Raw genomic sequence first — 18,796 nt, forward strand, 5'->3', positions numbered from 1 at the left:
GCCACGCTCTCGCATGTTTACAGCAGGTTTCAGATAAGCAGTTTACTTTCAACTAAAGGTTTCCATGGAACTACAGTAGTATCATGATAATAATAGCTGTAATTTATGCACACTCAGAGCACCGATCCGGATTAGCTAAAACTGTTTGTTATTCGCTGCTTTGGCTATACATAACTCCTAATCTAATCTTTTAAAATCGCAATAGTTCTGCTGCGACAGCCAATCTTTGGGAAACAAACCACAAGATTAAGCAACATTACACATTTTGAAGATAAATCACTCGAAAGGCCACACGCCTTTTTACCAACATTAATTTCATATTTCACACATAACCACATCCACCTCTTTAAACGCGTGACTGCCGCGACTTCAAGCTGAAAAGCAGAACGTCATTTTTATATAAAGTTTATACAGCACATCATTTAGCAGTTTATTCACCTTAATGTAATCTATGTTTTCCCGTGTTCTCTAGTTAAAACTTGGCAGATCAAAAGTATTGATTTCATGACAAGTTTGGCTCGCTGGTCAGATGATTGCCAAGCCTCCTCTGCCTGTGAATTCCCCAGAGCCTGCCTGTTGAGATGTGCGTCTGATTGAGCCCTGCCTCCGTAATGCGGCTTGACAACATGCAAGGAGTTGCCATGTTTCCTTTGCAGCCTTAATGCACTTTGCTGAAAAGTCTCCCAACTCAAGCCTGGTTAGCAAGGAGAAGCATTTAAGAGGTATATTCTAAAATGAAACCAAATGCTCCTTTATAGCAGATACCCAATTGGAGGGTGAGCCGCTAAGTGCCCTAGAAACACTCAGGGCAGACTTTTTGCATTGCTAAAGATGGAACTTACCGTGGTAATCCTTGTATAATGGATTGGTTTCTCTCTCAGAGCCAATAAATGATTCAAGACCAACCACCGTATCTGACAAGTTTGTTACACGTTCCATAATTGCTTTATTCTGTAAGACATGGAAACAAAATACACATCCTATGTGATGAAAAAGGTAATTAATGTTCGTAGAGTAAGCCTTGGTCTTCTCAATGACAAACTGTGGGGAAAAAATAGGTCATCAATACCCAGAGATTACATTAGAGGGCTTTTTTCTTAAAAATAAGTGCTTGAAATTTTTGTCTGAAGAAAACACACATTGGACAAGCAGAAACCACGAATGGGCTAACTCAGCACTAAATTCACATTTCATAAATCTTCATAACATAAGCATTTGCTCACATCAGAGATATTTGCAAGTTATGTGGCAGTTAAGCACCTCGCATTGACTCCTGCTATGAGTCAGACGACCAACTTTTGATTGTGTTCTGAAAACTTTAATTTTTGGTGCCCTTAGGCCTATCACCTCTAATATTTTGAGCAAGCATAACCCACACGATTATTCATTTTGGTCATCAGTCAAACAACATCGAAAACCAAAGCATTTTCTCCAGGTTTTTTCTTTCTAAAAGTTCTCTGCGCAACATATGAATATAAAGCTTCAGTTGCATTACCATTTCTCAATCTATTTGTGATTTATAAGTGATGCCCTATGTGCAACAATGTGCTGTCATGTGCCTCAAATATGCTGTTTTCTGTGTAGTTTTCTTTAGCTGATTTTACATAGCAGAAAGCAACATTCAAAGGTCACAACAGAGATCTTCAGAGGTAACTCAGGATAAAATGTTCTTAAACGCTTTCACGATGTCAGTATTTAAAGAGCAAAAACAAAAGAGACAAATCTGTGCTAAAAAGCAAAATATTTATTTAAGATAAGATGTAGTTATCCTAAAAGTTGCCTGGACAGCTGGTATACTCTTGTTCTTGATGGCTGTAGGTGCTATACCTGTCATACCTCCAGGGGTATCAAGATCTCAAAATACCCATTCTGAGTATGAAGATTTAGCTCTGTAGCTCCCAGTTATAGTTTTTTGTTTATATATATATATATATATATATAAAACTATATATAGTTTTTTTTAACAATTTTAAAGCATTTTGTACATTCTGCGTCTCTTTCATTAACTACATGGCCAACACTTATTATGAAAGGTCATTTTAAATACTGGTAAACTATTTTATAATAATTCATACAGTAACTAGGACCAGAGAGAAGGGAAACATCCCTAGGTAGGTTAGTAAAGTCTATATATTATACCGACATACAGGTTTCTTAAAATGGTGAATAATACATCAATTGCTTTCATGATCCCACATCTCATTAACAGCATTTCTCCTGGCTACACGGCAGACACAAAAGGTGAACTGCTCCCATCAAAGAACAATCTGAGCACTGTTTTTTGACCGCTACATGAAGTAACTTGTGGCCTGTCCTGCGCAGCCCAATCTGCTGAGGTTACAAGGCCTAAATCCACCGATCCCAGGGTACCTTCACACCCCCCCTCCCTTCCCCACCTTATGGGCCAGATGGCATCAAATCCTGGGCCCTGCGCTCTTTTGAAAGCTGCTACTTGTGCACAGGCCAAAATGATCCATCCCCATGGAATCGGGGAACTTCAGTTCTACCTACAAAGTCTCATGATGGATAATGATAAAACAGCGTTAGACTACAGAATTTCCTTTTTGAGGAATAACATAAGTGATCTGAGGTAAAAGAACACTGCCTACAAATCAATCCCTAAAATTTGTTATGGTATCCACCCCCAAAATATTAAAGCTGACTTGCAAATTATTTCCTCTTTTAGGAAGAGAGAGACAGTATACTATATGGTATATGGTATATGGTATATACTATATGGTATAAATATAAATCTGAAGTAGCCAGTGACCTCTATAAATCCGCAGACCAGGAATTACCGTATTTTCCCAGTTCTTCAGCAGGTTGCGAGATGTTATCTGCATAAGCAAGAAATATAAAATTGCAACCTAACCTAAACTCTTAGTATGGAAAAAATATTCTACCATTTGAAAAAACGTTTGCTATCCATTAACATTCTTGCTTGCTTATTTTGATAACAATGGGTTACAAAAACTGTGGCTGGAAAGATGCTCAGCCATCAGCACAGCATCCTCATTCTTAGCAGTCCTGCAAAGCATAAGAATAGCACCTTTCCTGTTTGGTCTTATTTCTGCAAAGATTAAAGTGAGGGATAACAATTTGATATCTGCCTAATGACTCATAACTCAATATGTTGGTTTCAACTCTTCTGAATGGGTTTGCTTTCTTCACAGGTAGTCTGTTTGGCCACGTTGATTTTGGTTTTGAAGTGTGTCAAAATATACTCCTGGCTTAATGCAGAGTATCTCGGGAAGAATTTTGCGCAGTGAATCACCACACCAAACAGACGTTTGCTTATGTGGCATTGTTGCCATAGATCTGTATCTATCATGTATTTTCTAGTTTGCAGCGTTCAGCACATTAACGTCCGATCAAAGCTGACGTCAGCACCCAGATAGTCGTGATGTATGGCATCCTGACATAAACACACAAATCATGTTGCCCCATCTGGGCTTGAAAATTTAACAGAGCTCCAGATCTTCCTCCAGCCCCATGCAAATCTACCTCCTGCTTCTGGCATAAACTTGGCAGCTCTGGAGGTGAGCCAGGACATGGTTAGGAGGGAAGCCAGGAATGGGGAGATTCAGGGAAAGAGTTTGTTGGCAGCTAGAAGAGGTATTGTTTTAAATTACATTAAAAAAATGTTTAAAAAGCCCCAAAAAACAACCCAACCCAGTCTTGGAAAGTCTTCATTCTTGCTACATGTACTGCAGTTTTTCTAAATTAGTTAGTCCAGCCAAAATGTAATTATTCTAACAACATGGCAGCAACCCTGTTGTGCAGGCTGGGCTGGGCATCCATTCTATATCTTACTCTGTGCTCACCGCTTTAGACAGACATTTTCTTCCAAGCAGAAACTTGCAATATTTGGGCTCAACTAAAGTGTCCTTTCAAAACAACACCTCAAGAAAATCCACATAGCTACTCGGATATGTAAATGGGAGCTATACATATGTGTTTAACAGGCTTTTGGGAAGGGCAATTATGGAAAAAGATTGCTTTGTCCTACTAATTTGTTTGAAGAATCTACTTAGTTTTGAATAATTATTTGTACGTGCTTGAAAATACTTATTTACAAATAAAGCAGTTCAAAATGTATCATCTGCATCGGAGTATAAAGCATGGTATTCTACCAACACAAATATATGTATAGCCCGTATGCTCTTAACTACTGAAATTAATACTGTGTATTTCTACTGGATTGAGTCCTTAATATACCACAATTTTATCATTACTACTATTAACCAAATCAATCTTGGTTCATCTGGATTCCATATTAGGAAGAAACCGTCTTTTCTACTCTGCTCTAATTTCTAGTTCTCCTCTGATTTCCTGTCAACATCTTTCTAACAGCCAGAGATATGTCCTCCCATTTTTATTTTGTCAGTTTCTAAAGTAACTAAAAACCTCACAAAATTTATGTAATAAAAATATTTAAATTCTCAGTCCTTGTGCTGCATTAAGTAAAGAAAAGTGGACGAATGGAAAATTTTCTTACAATGGCTCCAACTTTTCTACATAGTATATATAAAATATTTCAAAATTTAAACGGAAACGAGACTCATGTTAAAGATCTATGATGAGATCCAACAAGCACCTGTCTAAATACACTAAACTCTCAAATCACATGGGCTTCATATGTTTGCATTTGTATTCTGATCAATACATTAACATAATTTTAATACTGATTTATATACTAAATTGAAAATAAGGTATTTTAAGACCATGTCTCTTTCCAACGATACATTAGGCCTATATTTTGGCAGAGGGTTGTATTTGACTTCTGTACCTTTGCTATGTGGTAATCTAATCCCATCACTGATTTTATTTTAAAACATTTAATCAGAAGTTAACACATTGAATCTTAGAATAGAGTCTGTTATCTTTAAAAACTACTTAAAAAGCACTTGCACAGAATTTAAAGTTGAATTCAGACACCCCTCCAAACTCCAGGTAAAACTGTAATTGTAGGCAACAATTTGTGTTGCTACCAACAGGTGAGTCCGGTAATCCTGACACTTCATTTGAAAGAAGGTCTCAATAATAAAGAGGAAAAAGTAGGTTCATGCAAAGTTATATGAACCTTATGAATTTAAAGCAGATTATGGTTTGTGAATGTTCAAAAAAACTCTCAAAAATTGGTTGTGCCTTTTTTTGTTTATGACATTCTGCTTAGTACTACAATGTAGGCAGCCGCGTTGCACTACAATGAAACACTGGCTGGATATTCAATAGATTAAATAATTCTTGATATCTTCTGGGAGATTATCACACAATGATGTGCTAACGACTTCACAATATACAAATATTTACCACTTGTCATTAATACTTAAGCTCCAAAGGATTTTAAATTGAAAATATAAATTACTAATATTAAGAAACATGGCTTCAATGTTTATCACCAATTGTTAATAATTACTGCTAAGAAAATAACAGAATAACCCATACATTTTATTTTGGTAAAAGAAACTAGGTATTAGGCCTTTGTACTAGTTTTATAGAGAGATGCAGTTTGTGCATTTTTTCATTATTCACAAATCCAGAAAATAAAAGATTAAAAACCGCTCTGCCATAAAGTGTTACATGAGTAATTAACAAAGACTCTAAAGTATAAAATTCTATACTTATTCTGAATCCAAGTTGATCAGCACTGTTCTTGGTGCTTGTACACACCAGATCTACTGGCTGAACTTTGAATTTTGGCTCTAAAATGGATGTACAGTCAGACCACTGGAATATAAGGTGAGCAACAGTAGATGACAGAATTTTAGAAATGTAGAAATGTAGAAATCTTTATAACTGCCACAAGAAAACTGAATACAAGTGTGATGTCTGCTGGAAGACAGATAACCTAGAAATATACTTCAAGGATTTGTTACAAACTACAGTGCCTTCAGTGATGAGAAATCCACATTTAAGGATTCTGACTGATTGGGCATCTTCTTTTACCTTTGAAGAACTTTACTGACTATAATAGAGATTAAGTATAAATATCCGTTCCTATGGCTGAAATCGCAGAAGCAGTGATTTTGGTTGTTTATATGTACACTGTATTACATTAGCTGATTTCAAGCAATGAATAGTATCTTTGAATAATTTCATACAAGATACAGAAGCAAAGAAGGAACATGTAGCAATGACACGAGCAAGTAATTAGATACAACATACTTGTAAAAATGGGAGGGGAGTAACAAAGCATCTGTTGGCCAATATGTTACACGATGTATTAATTCCAGGTTTTGGTTGTTCTCTTAAAGTTGCTATTAATAATGTTTGTCCTATATAAACTCAAGAGTCTTTCAGCTGTGACACTAGTTAGAACTAGTATTTTTGTTTCTTAAAATATTTGATCCTTATCTTACACCTAAAATACTGTCACTGCTATGGGACCTCCACAATGTTATTATGAAATGCATCAGATGAAGGTGGATGACACAGTATTACATAGAATTAAAAATTTATGGATAAATTTTCAGGAAAAATAATCAGCCAGGAAATAAAAACTAAATACGACACATTAAAAAATAAATCTTTGGATCTTTGCTGAAGATGGATGGGCTGGACTTGTCTATTACTTGAGCTATAAAAGAATCTAATGCCAGCAAACCTTGGAACCCTACAAAATAAAACGTATGTCTGTTTTGTCATTGGAGGGAAGACCTAAGGGTCAACAGTGAAATGAGTGATGACCCAATACAGATAAAACAAGCAAGTCAATAACAGTTGCTCTGAGGCCTACAAAAAAGAGAGTGAGAACAAAGACTACGCAGTTTAAATCAAACTTTCCATCTGTTGATCTCCAAGAGCTTCACAAAAGACAGGCAAGTGCTGCATTCCTCATTTACAAGTCACGTAACAAGCACAAAGATGTCATGTGAGTTGTCCAAAGGCACAAGCCAGTCAACAGGGAGCTGGGAACCCAACTCAGCCTCTCCGTCTGCCCTGCTCTACTCTAGGCTTGGCTTAATAGGCGGCATCTATGGATTTGGGGTACCAGGAAAATGAAGGGTGTTTCAAAAAGATGGACTTAATTTGAAACTGCTGTATCTCTGAAATTGGGTCCACCTTTTTGAAACAGCCTGTATTTGGTGGTATCAGGCAGATGATGCGGGAGTCAAATCCCAGAAAGCTGGGTGCTGAAAATCCCATTATTATCTGGCTGAAAGAGGTGACAGATGTACGGGGTATTAAAGGGTGACACTTTCTGAGCTGAATCCCTGCTCAGTGCTTTTCTCCTCTGACTATTTCCTCAGCATTCAGGAGCTGAAAGCACAGGCTGCATGTGACCGTGAATGGTTTTGGGGTGCAGGGATCTCGTGTGAGTCCTGCTGCAGTGGGCAGATGAAATAAGCCTGACTGAGCCCTTCTCCAGTGAAGGGTGAGGAGCTGGGAAGGAATTAGTACAAGATATGGGCTGAGATGAGCCCAGCATTTCCCTGAACACTGGTCCTTATTAATGAGATTGTCTCGTTGTTTTAAAAGCATATATATGGAAAACTGTATGTTATTATTTGTCTCTGATTATTGCAAAAATGAAATGATCATTTGAACAGATTTGTTTACAAAATTAAACACATAAAATATTCAGTGTTACAAGTTGGTCATGGTGTAGTATAAAATACAGATGCAAAAGCAGACTGAAAGAATGAGAGTCATATTACAAAAGACTCATAACAAAACTGCTCAGATTAATGTATTTGAGACCAACTGGCTTAACTAAAATCCTATGACTCTGTTGGGAATTACTCATTATAGGAATAAGGTTTAGGAGTTCCTTTTGTTGCCATTTTGCCTGAAAAATAGTCATCGTGGCTTGCTTACCAATTCAGAAAGGCTAACTGTTGCTGCAACTGTAATTCTTTAAACAATGAATCACATTTTATTCACAGGTGACCAAAAAGATCCTCCTCTGTTATTTCGATGAATAGTACACAAATATCAAACGGAACATCTAACTGATGTTGGTAATCAAGTGGAGAGATTCTGAAAGATAAAAATCATTTAAAAATCTAATCCCTTATTCAGTATCAAATTATAGGCTGTCACCAGGAGCAGGCTGGCAAAGCGAGGTCCAGATGGGAAACTGGCTGGGCAAGAAGAAGAGGTTGGGTGGAAATGATGGGTGGGCTGGAAGCAATAAGAACCTAAGGAAAGACATGACTGCTCCCTCTGCTGGCAAGGCCCTCCCCTGCTTTAATTTTTAACTAATGAGTAGGCATTTCTTTAATTATTTAGGCTCTAGCCAATAAATAATGCAGAATGTTCCTTCCTCAGTCTGTTGCTGTGTGTTTGCACATTTTTGAACTTATGGTGCCCTATTTCACTGGAACAATTTGCCACGGAATTAAGGCTCAGATGGGTATCTAACGGTAGAGTTACTGGCTTTATATTTTAATTGTTCATAAAATGAATGGCAAGATTAAGCTATTTAACCTTGAAAATATGATATTCTATAATGCATACACATTTCATATTTAATTTACATATTTCATAATATTATGATAAAATGCTCATCATATCACACTATAACAAGAACCCTTTTATGCAGCAGTAAGATCCTATAAAATGAAACATTCTGCAACACAAACACACTAAATTACACATCATACCAAAAAAGTGCCATTCTTCACTCAGTAAAATTCACGACCAGAGAATTCAGCTATAATGTCTGTACTAAAACTTAATTAAAAGATGAAGATAAGTCATTCATTACTTGATTTGTGATGGAAATTAATAGCTGCAGTAAGAACATTTAGAAAAAAAGAATATAAAATCTGTTGTAGGATTTTGGCCTACAACCAGCAGCTCCCAGAACAGGAGGGATCAGCTTTTTTTGCCCACTGTTCTCATCTGAATCCTGGCTGAAAAGCTACTCCAGCTCCCAGCTTTCCAGAAGGCTCCATCCCAGGAATCCTCGCCTGCCATTTGGTTTGCTGATTTTAATCTCCCAGGACTTTCTTACAGTGGCTCCACTATGCTGAACTGGCACTTGCTCCTAGAAGTGAGTTATTATTAAACTTGTAGGTCAATTGTGGCACTAACAACTCTTTGGAAGCTTTCAGCCACGGTGTACAATTTGCTGGTCTAATTAAATATTAATTCTAAGTGTTACATTCTGTGGCTAAGAGCTTTTATTTTCCATCATCAGGCTGGAAGAGAAAGAGGTTACAAGGCTAATTTAATCTCTTTTTTTTTCCTCTAGCATTAAAGCTTAACTACGCAGTCACAAAAACATCATTAAAGATGCAGTATTCCTTTTTATTATGATTATATTGTAATTAATAGAGCAGGTCTAAACAACAAGATGTAAAACCAGATTCTGAAATTTCAAGGTTTTTAAACAACACCAAAAGTTCATATAAAAATGCTTCTAAGCAAACACTGCACAGAAATTCAACATTAAGTTCTCTGAAAATCATTTAAGGTGGGAAACGGATAGGCAATAATATAAATATAAAGGAGTTTTACACAAAATTATTGTTCTTTGTTGTTAAACACAACAGATATAGCCCATATTTAATGCTACATTCACAAGGCATTTTTTTCAAGAACTTGTAGTGCTCATGTGAAAAAATTGGCATTGTTTCAGAAAAACAATACTACCTTCCATTTTCTAACAGAATTACTTCTTAAAGCAGGTAACTACTTTGTTCTGTGATACTTAAAGTCACTCTTCTAATCTTTAGACTTATCACTGTCCAAATGGGCTCAAAACATGAGCCTCTTCCCTTCTGCTTCCATAACAGTTGTGTCCATGTCTGGACACTGGGCATTATATTAACTACTTAGTCCAGTAGCCAAAAGATTCCATATGCTTGAACAGATGACTATCTCCATACTGTGATGGGATATTTAACTGTTTAGGTCTAATATCGCAGTTGGAACATTCAGTTCTCATTTTTTTAAGTTTTCATAGGCGTATTTTCAGACTACACAGATAAAATGTAAAAGAAAATCGCAATGTTGCATATGCTCATTAACTTTTAAAGTTTAACATACTCATTTTGAAAAATTGATTTCTTTCTTAAATTAAAAGACTGTTGATGAAATGGTGATAAGGATGTGTATATAATGTCCTAGTAAAAATCTATTACAATGGGAAGGCTGCTTTAGGCATGAAATTTTAATATACAATGTGTTCATCATAATATAGCTAAAAGTCACTTAAAAGACTATCAATATGTGGGAACAAAAACATGTCTCAGAGTTCTATCGTATTTGATTTTTAAATGTGTAGTTCTTAATAAATCAGAAGTGATAGAGCTAGAATACAGCCTGCTGGCAACCATAAACTTATCCTATGAAATAACTAAATATTTACATTTCTTCTGCACCTTGATTAGCAAATACTATCAACAAGAATAGAAATGAATACCAAAATTACTTACTGTCACACAATTTAAATTTTAGGTTGTATATACTTCCCTGAGCTTCCTACTTGATCATTATTTTAAAGATGCTTTTATGAATGTTTAGAATATCCAAACCAGAATATTCATACCTGAAAACTATGTGGATTATCCAAGAACACCTGTCATAAACCCAGGAGTCTCTATATTTCCTTGCATGGTTGTTAAACTGTATTTCTCAAATACAACTAAAACCAACATACAATCATAAAAAGCACATAAAAAACCCCCAATGTGGAAAAATATAAAGACCATTTTACCTCGATAGTTTCTATTTTACAGAGAATTATGAAAGCTTGTTTACCTCTGATATATAAACTATTATGCATGACATTCGATCTCAATACAAATTTGTGTGCAGTGGCTACATCACCAAATATATCTGAAGGTTATTCAGCATTTTACACTTGTGGACTCTCAGACTTCTAAGGCAGGCAAACACTCTTAGCTCTTGCCATAGCAATAATGATTTCAAACTATGCGAAATGCACAAGCTGTAGGAGTTCCCATCTTATAATCCTATATTAGCAATGGGTTCCAAAGCAATCTAGTGCTTGACTTCGAGTTTGGCTCTTAAATTACTCAGTGTGAACACAAAAGGCTATGGATGTGAAAAGCTTTGTTTCTGATTTTTCCTACACTGAAACACACAGTAACTTACGCACTCTGGTGAATTCAAAGTATCTAACCATTAATATTTTAGGGAATTAATTTTTTAACATACTGGATGAAATAATGAAAATACCCTGCTAAGCAGAACCTCGGACTCTGAGGACAGGTTCTGCAACAAGACTTATTCAAACCGACTTTTCATTAGTCCATTAATTTCCCTTGGTACGTGCTGACTAATATGGTTGTTAGTCCTTACCAGTAATACAGCTTCAAGTTCAAAATAAAGGATGGCTTTAATAAAACTGTTATGCCTTCTCCAAGTGAAAATAATAATCTACTTTAAAAAATATTACTTAAGTGATACAAAATTGGGAAGAACAGGAACAGAATTACAAACAAATGACAATCACTACTTAGTATTCTGGGGGAAAGAGGGTTTTTGATTTGCCAATGATTTCTAGTAATTAAAGAAAAAGGATTAAATAAAATAAAATACAAAAATATTTTCAATTCTAATTTAGGGCTTTTGCAACTATAAAACAGTGATTTTAAAGTCCTTTAAGCCATATTCTGTAATTAGGTTCTAAAACACAGAAAATATCAACATACAGAAGAGTCCTTCCTTGTTTTTATAATATTCCTTACATTCGGAAAGTGTAACAACAAATGAAATCCCTCTTCAGTCTGCCCTATATGATCAATGCTGGATTTTAGAACTGGAAGCAATTTTCCCTTTTCAAATACACCATCTGATTTCACAGGCACAATACGTTTTCAAGAAGCAGCAGAAAGACTTGAAAAATAACCTTCCATCAAGTATTTTAATCATACTTTTAAGTATCTCAATATTTATTGCCTGACAGACAGTGTAAGATAAGAGTATGTTCAATCAGTAGAAAATATCAATCAAGTAAAACTTGTCACACATCATCTGAATAAAATTCATAATTGGATAAGTTTTTAGTGTCATTTTCTTGAAATCTTCCAGGATAATGTATTCCTATTTTTGTGCTTGAGAAAAGCGGATTTTCTTGCTTTCTTCATTCACTGTTTGCACTAGAAGTTTCATCAATAAAATGCAAAGAATCTACATTCTTTAGTGGACTACAAGTTTATAAAATTATTCTGAAAAAAACTCTGTACGCAACCAGATTTTTTCTAAATTTGTATCTTTGACCAAAATACAGTCTGACAGAAGATCGTGAAGACATTGTGTCCCACCAAACTGGGTGAATGTGCATCATTTTTGGATAAATGCAATTCAAAGTTATTAAATGCAAGACAACGAATAGGCAGAATAATGAAAGAGCCACACTGGTGGATGTTTACCACAGTGGGAAAAGAACAAAATCTCTGTTTAGTGCTCAGTAGTCACCAAAGAGACAAAGCAGACATTAGAATGTAGGAAAAATGAACAAAACAATAATGGCATTATTGTATTACGTTACTGTAATAAAGTAAAATACGATTAAGAGAAATGTAACTTTAAAAACAGGTTAAGGAGGCAGCATGAGAATACAGAAAAGACAATATAGACAATATAGGGAGCCTCATCTTATTGTCTCATCAACCAAGAACAAAGATATAATTTATGAAAAGTAAAGGAAAAATTAAACTTTCTGAAAAAGAAAGAAACCAGTTAAATTTAATTTGTGGATCTCCCTGTGACAGGACAACACGCAAAGTATTTGGCAGAATATGTAAAAGAAAGCAATCTCAAGCTAGCGAGATATGTATATAAATTCCATATATATATATGCATTATTCATGTACTACATATAAAAATAGAACTAGTCTGGGTCGGAAAGACATTGTCCCTGTCAAAAATCAGTACTACCAATTGTAAGTTTTATTTCTTCTTCACTGGAGTAACTTGTGCTGGGGACTGACAGAGACAAGATGTGCTATGACTCACTAGTTTTTCAACCCAAAGCAGGTAAAAATGACACTATTTTTTTTCTATGTGTTATGCAGACAAAACCTTCATTAAAATGTGATTTTTGAACTTATATTTACCTTCATGGAAATTATTCATGTGAAAAATTTACTTGCAGACCGCCTAATTAACGCAGTTGGGAGGCAAAAGATAACATAGAAAATAGAATCACACAGAAACACAGAAACACTAGTTCAGGGAATAAATGTGGAATTCACGGCCTCTTCAGACAAAATAGTGTGCATTTGCTATGCCTCTGCTGTACTGACTCTAAGATTTAACAGTGAATGCATATGCTAGAACTTACTCTAATGAAATTAAATACATACGCAGAAATGCGCTCGGAAAGAAAAAATCCCCCTCTCTTATTCTCTTGGAAAGAAAAGATATTTTCTTTCCTTTTTTTTTTTAAATCCAGGGAGAACCCTCAGCAAGAGAAGGGTGAGTAGCCGGGTTGTGAGAACGTGAGCAGCTGCTGTTATTGTACCGCGAGGTCCGTCTGCGGCTGGAGCCGGCGAGAGCACATGTTGGGCTGTCCCCTCAGCTCAGCTCAGCTCATCTCGCCATCCTCCCCAATTAACCGGGAGTGCACATGCTCTCCGGGCTCTTTAACAGGCTCCTCGGCGAGTGGAACAACTACACAGCAGGGCTCTGGGAACTGAGTAATGTGGGCTGGACAGAACCCTCGGCGGCTTTGCTCCTCCTAATGACGGTTTTCTTCAGAGTTTAGTGCTTCAAGAAGGATACGTGAAGTTGAACAATTAAATATATATATATATATATAAATGCTTTCCTTTGTCTAACGCTGCTAAGCAAAAATTCTGGATTTTTTATAGTTTAATTTTTCTTTTTAATAAATTCATCCTAGCACTTACTGTAAAACAATTCCACTAAAATAAAAATAAACCCCAAACAGTTATTTAAAAAATGATATATAATTTCAATCCTAACTCGACAGGAATAGATTTATACAGAGTTTATAAACATAAAACCCAAATCAACTTCCTATGTAAGTTTGCAACAAACAAATTGTTCAGTTTGTTTCTTAGAGAGGCTTTTGGACTACTCTAAAATATGATCGTACCTTTTATTGACACGATATGAAAACAAGAATACAATGAAACCTATTGCATGTCCCGACTCTGGACAGGTAATTCCAATGTGTAAAAGGAAGAATGTTAGTTTTACATTCACAAATTCTATTAATTGCATTAAATTTTACTATCAACCTTTCTGAAGGCAAACTGCCATTTGATATTTAAAATTAGCTAAACGAGGAGATGGAGGTTTGCGCTGCAAGAGGAATATTCATACTTTTGATCGCAAAGGTAAAACTAGAAAATCAAGTTTCTGTATTCTTGAAGCAGTAAGTGCATCAGGTATCTAGACAAATAACATCTGTAGGTATTCAAACACTTTTACAAAATGCACCACATGAGAGTGATGTACTTACCTAACACAGGATTTAATCTAACGATGAACTCATATACTGTAAAAACATCTTGCATAATATGAGGTTTTATCTGATACTTTTTTACTCTAATCAAATCAAATTAATGCCTAAAATTATAGGTTCTCTGTTCATTGTGAATAATAGTTTGCTTTTGTAAGTTACATTACCACTTGCATAAAAAACCCCCACTACCTGCATTTTTCCTTTTGCTAAAAAGGTTTATTTCCAGAAGATCCATTGAAGTCTCCATATACTCTCAGGAAAAGTGCTGCTAGGAGCTTCTGATTTTGCAGCTGGGAAAACTACTCTGATACCATAACCATCTTGCTCCTGGTCCCAATACAAGGGGATATTAGAATTAAAGAGTAAACTTGTGTGTTTCAATTACTGGCTTTAAAAACAAGATCACACATCATCATAATGAGCGTGATGGATGTAGACAGAAATGTCTCATATTGAAAACCTAGAGAGTGTTCTGAAGGCTGGAGAAAATTGCATAGGGATGCTGTAAAAAAAAATTAAAAGAGAATACTAGCAGGATTCTCTTTGCTTTTTTACAATTTCTGAAATTTTGACAGTTTTCCAAAAAATACTGAAGTACAGAAACACTACAGTGAAGTTATGTTTTTATTCACTGTCCTGGTTTTGTTAAAAAACAAGTTTCTCTTTTAGTGAATTTGCCTGTCAGCTAAAGCTTCATATTAGCTGCATTTTCCTGGAGAACCAGACACATGTTTTGATAATACAGCAATGGAATGTGAAGTTATTGATAAGGACAGATTCATATCTCATGAGAGGGGCAATGAGAAACAGGTGACCAAGAAACTGACCAACTGTGTATAACATTCCATTCACGTGAATACTTCATATAAAAGTGGGAGATCATGAGGATCTTGTCCCTTTTGCCCTCTTGGCCGTTTTCATCCCTTCTGCTTATGGGCGACATTAGGAGAGGACCTTGCTAGTCGTCGCTGCGAACTGAGGCCTAGTGACAGACTGAATCCAGCTCCGGTTGGCTGCAGAGTCCAGTCCAGGACTTTGGGTGCCGGCTCTGCAGTTGCTGAGACTTTCAAGATTGGTTTTGTATATTTTGTATTATTTTCTCTATTCTTATGAGTAGCATTAGTGAAACATCTTTAGTTTTTCCAGCTCTCTTCTCTCTGTCCTTTCCCTCCCGATCGCCTGGCCTGAGTGGGAAGGGGGGAGAGGGAGGGGCAAAAGGGGAAAGTGGGGGGGAGAGGAGGTTAACAATACATCTGCCAGGGTTTTATTGTCACCCTGCAATCTAAACCCTCGACATTCACCCATTGAAGCAAACAAGTTTTGAAAATGACCGAAATTGCATTTATTTTCTTACTATAAACTTCGCATTTTTTGCTAACTGATATGTCAGCTATGAAATATCGCCAAGACATCATTCCTACCTGGATAAGGTGAGCGGGCACCGTGATGATGCAGGCAGACAGAGATTTTCGGAGGAGGCCACGGAGAACATACAGAAATTTTGTAAGGCTGTGAACATCTTCAGGAGTATCGCTGCTACAAATGTCATCACCCCACATCATGGAACCCAGACTCTGAATTCCTATCCGCAAAATAGTCTTCTGTTTTTTCTATTTAAAAAAAAAAAACAAAAAACCCAAAAAAGCCTCTTGTTATTTTTTAAACATTAAGAGGAATACGTCATGTAATACATAAGTTAAAAAAGTGGAATTTATAGAATTCATGTCCATAATAATCACATAGATCAAGTAATCATAGCTTAATCTCAGAGGATCTTCACATAGATCAAGTAATCATAGCTTAATCTCAGAGGATCTTGCTAAAAATTACAAATGGAATAGCACTTTTTTCACTAACGGGATATCATGCTATGTCAGATAAGCAAGAACAAGTGTAAGAGAGCACAGAAACACCAAATGCCAATTTGCATTTTGTAATCAGTTACATGTTTTCCATCAGATGAAACAAGAATATTATGATCTTTTCATGTCCTTTCTCTCCTCCATCACTGCCTTAAATACATGCAAAAGAATCTTTTCTTCCAACTCTATGAACGTTGCTGGAAGGGCCTGAGAGTGAGCAAACCCAACTTTTCCCTCCATTTTCAACTTGCTACCGTGTATTTTCGTAACCTGACTATTCTGCCTGTTTGCTTCAGTTTCACTTTTTCTGCTGCTTCTAGATGGCCAAGGTCTGTTCCCACCTCACCAACACACGGCCCTTTCGCTATTTCAGAAGTCTCTGTAAGTATCAGCTACATTCCTGGCAACTCCTTTGAACTAATGAAGGACGGTTTAATCCCAGCTAAGAAGAAACAGGGTCTGATGGAGACATCAGCAGATTGTCTCTTAAGGACGACACCTACCTGAAAGCCCCTGACACGAGTGTTCCTGGATCTGCTTTAGTTAGCTACTGGCTACTAGAATTTAAGCTGTTTTGACATGTAAAATCCTAAACTGCCTCATGTGTTACCCACCTATACGGACTGTCTGCTGCCCTGCAGGATGCTGGCACAAGAGCATGCAACGGAGGGGGAAAATGATGAAGGTAGAGCTGTAATTTGTTTATGCAAACTAAAATGTCACCTCTCATGATGACAAATCTCATGTCTGCTTATTTGACCGGACCTTTCCTGGTGATGTTGGAGAAGGGTTTTAGGTATATTTGCTATTTAGGTATATATTGCTCAGCTGAGAGAGAGACAATGAGAACCCTTGTTGAAAGAGATCCTGTACGAGGTGATCAAAGATGCACTTCTAGAGTTCTGAGTTCACATTAAAGGCCAGCTTTTTATTTTCTTTAAAGTAAATATATCTATCAAATACTAGTTTAGATAAATCAAAGCTTCCAGGTACTTCTCATTACAATGAAGTGCTTTGATAAACTGTAGATATTCATTTCTACTATCCTGAATTGTGGCTGGAGGGAACAGCAACTACCAAGCACAAAACACTGCACAGCTGCTCTGGAAATCCAGAGGAAAGGTTTTGACAAGACAAGAGGCTACTTTTACAACACAGTCTGCTCCATATTGGGCAGACAGAGCCCCAGTTGCGAAGCAGAGTCGGTACCACATGGCTCTGCATTGACCCAACACTCGCGGCTGACACAGCAAGCCAAGCTGCTAATTCATTTATTGAAACACGCTTTGTGAAAACGATCTGTGTTCCAACTCGGGCGGATTCTTCAGTCTGGGGCTTTGCGGCTTTACTTATGTGAAGTTAACTTTACGAAGATCTGGATAACAGTACAGGATAATACGTCACAATCTGATTCTCTGTCTGATATTTGTTAAGCTCAGATGTTCAGAGTCTTAAAAACAGAAACTAGTCTAATATTCTCTAGTGACTTGTAATCAGAGCAGATTAATGCATTTCTTGATGTGTGTTTAAGCAATAGTACAAAATCAGGCATTTAATAGAACTGTTTTACACAGATATAACAGATATTGATCATGCAGAGAAAGTGTTCTGGTATTTCAAAATTTCAGAGCAAAAACCCCATAAAACTTACAGAAACTTCTGTAATGAGAAAAATGTCTTTTCCTATGACAAACATCAGTAAAAACAACACATCAACAGAGAAAAATCTCTATCAGAATATCCGTTGTCTTATTGGATACAGGATGACAGATGCTTGTTTCACAATATTAAATCATAAGAGCTGTAAAAGATAAAGCTACTCACACATCAGATAATATTAGATGCATTTGTTTTGGCCACTCACAGAATTTCTACCTGTGTAATTCTGTCAGGCCCACAAGGCCATTACAAATGGCTTATTCCAGAACTGATAGGTTAGAAAAGCTAAGTCTAATACTCTCCCCCCCAGCTTTATTACCCTAAAAGTCACCCAACTTGAGCTCCTAAGTACACCAAAAATATATTAAGGAAATCAAGTTGCTCGTAAAAGTTCTGTTGCCAAACATGAAAAAAATCCCACAATTTTGTAACAAGTGTGTTAGTCTGTATGACCTTAAATCATGCTCAGTTTATAAAGGATTAACACTTAATGGTCAGCATCGAAGAGCTACCAGGAGCTTTGAAAAACGATGTAAAACTAATGTGGATATTTCTAGGTTACAGGTCATTCAGACTCTGAATTCCCAAATAGTTCTTGGCAAAGATGTTCAAGTAAGTGTGAACAAATGGGTTATTGCTTTGGGTAAATTCAACCAAACTTTTCCATAGCCTAATACCTCAAACAGGAATTACTGTACTAAGGCCCACAAAGTCAGGCAGGACAGTAAAAATATATTAATCTCTGATGGCCAAGAGCAGATGGTCCCATAAAACATTAACGTTAACTAATCACACTAGGCCCTAGGGATGCTGGACCATTTCATCAGAGGTCTACTAAGACCCTAATGGTTATTTTCACTAA

At 36.4% G+C, this 18,796-nt stretch overlaps 1 protein-coding gene across 1 annotated transcript in view; it reads right to left on the bottom strand.

Annotated features, from left to right (window-relative positions):
• Positions 1–18,796, bottom strand: part of ELP4 (elongator acetyltransferase complex subunit 4) — a gene marked incomplete at both ends in the record, with an annotated part of 143,118 nt that overhangs the window by 80,116 nt on the left and 44,206 nt on the right. Inside the window, 2 exons of the mRNA XM_080345625.1 lie at positions 843–951; positions 15,835–16,023. Of these exons, the coding sequence (XP_080201751.1) occupies positions 843–951; positions 15,835–16,023 (298 nt within the window). The remainder of the gene's footprint in view (positions 1–842; positions 952–15,834; positions 16,024–18,796) is intronic.

The sequence above is a fragment of the Nesoenas mayeri genome (genome assembly GCF_963082525.1).
Source record: "Nesoenas mayeri genome assembly, chromosome: 5".
NCBI classification, from domain to species: domain Eukaryota; kingdom Metazoa; phylum Chordata; class Aves; order Columbiformes; family Columbidae; genus Nesoenas; species Nesoenas mayeri.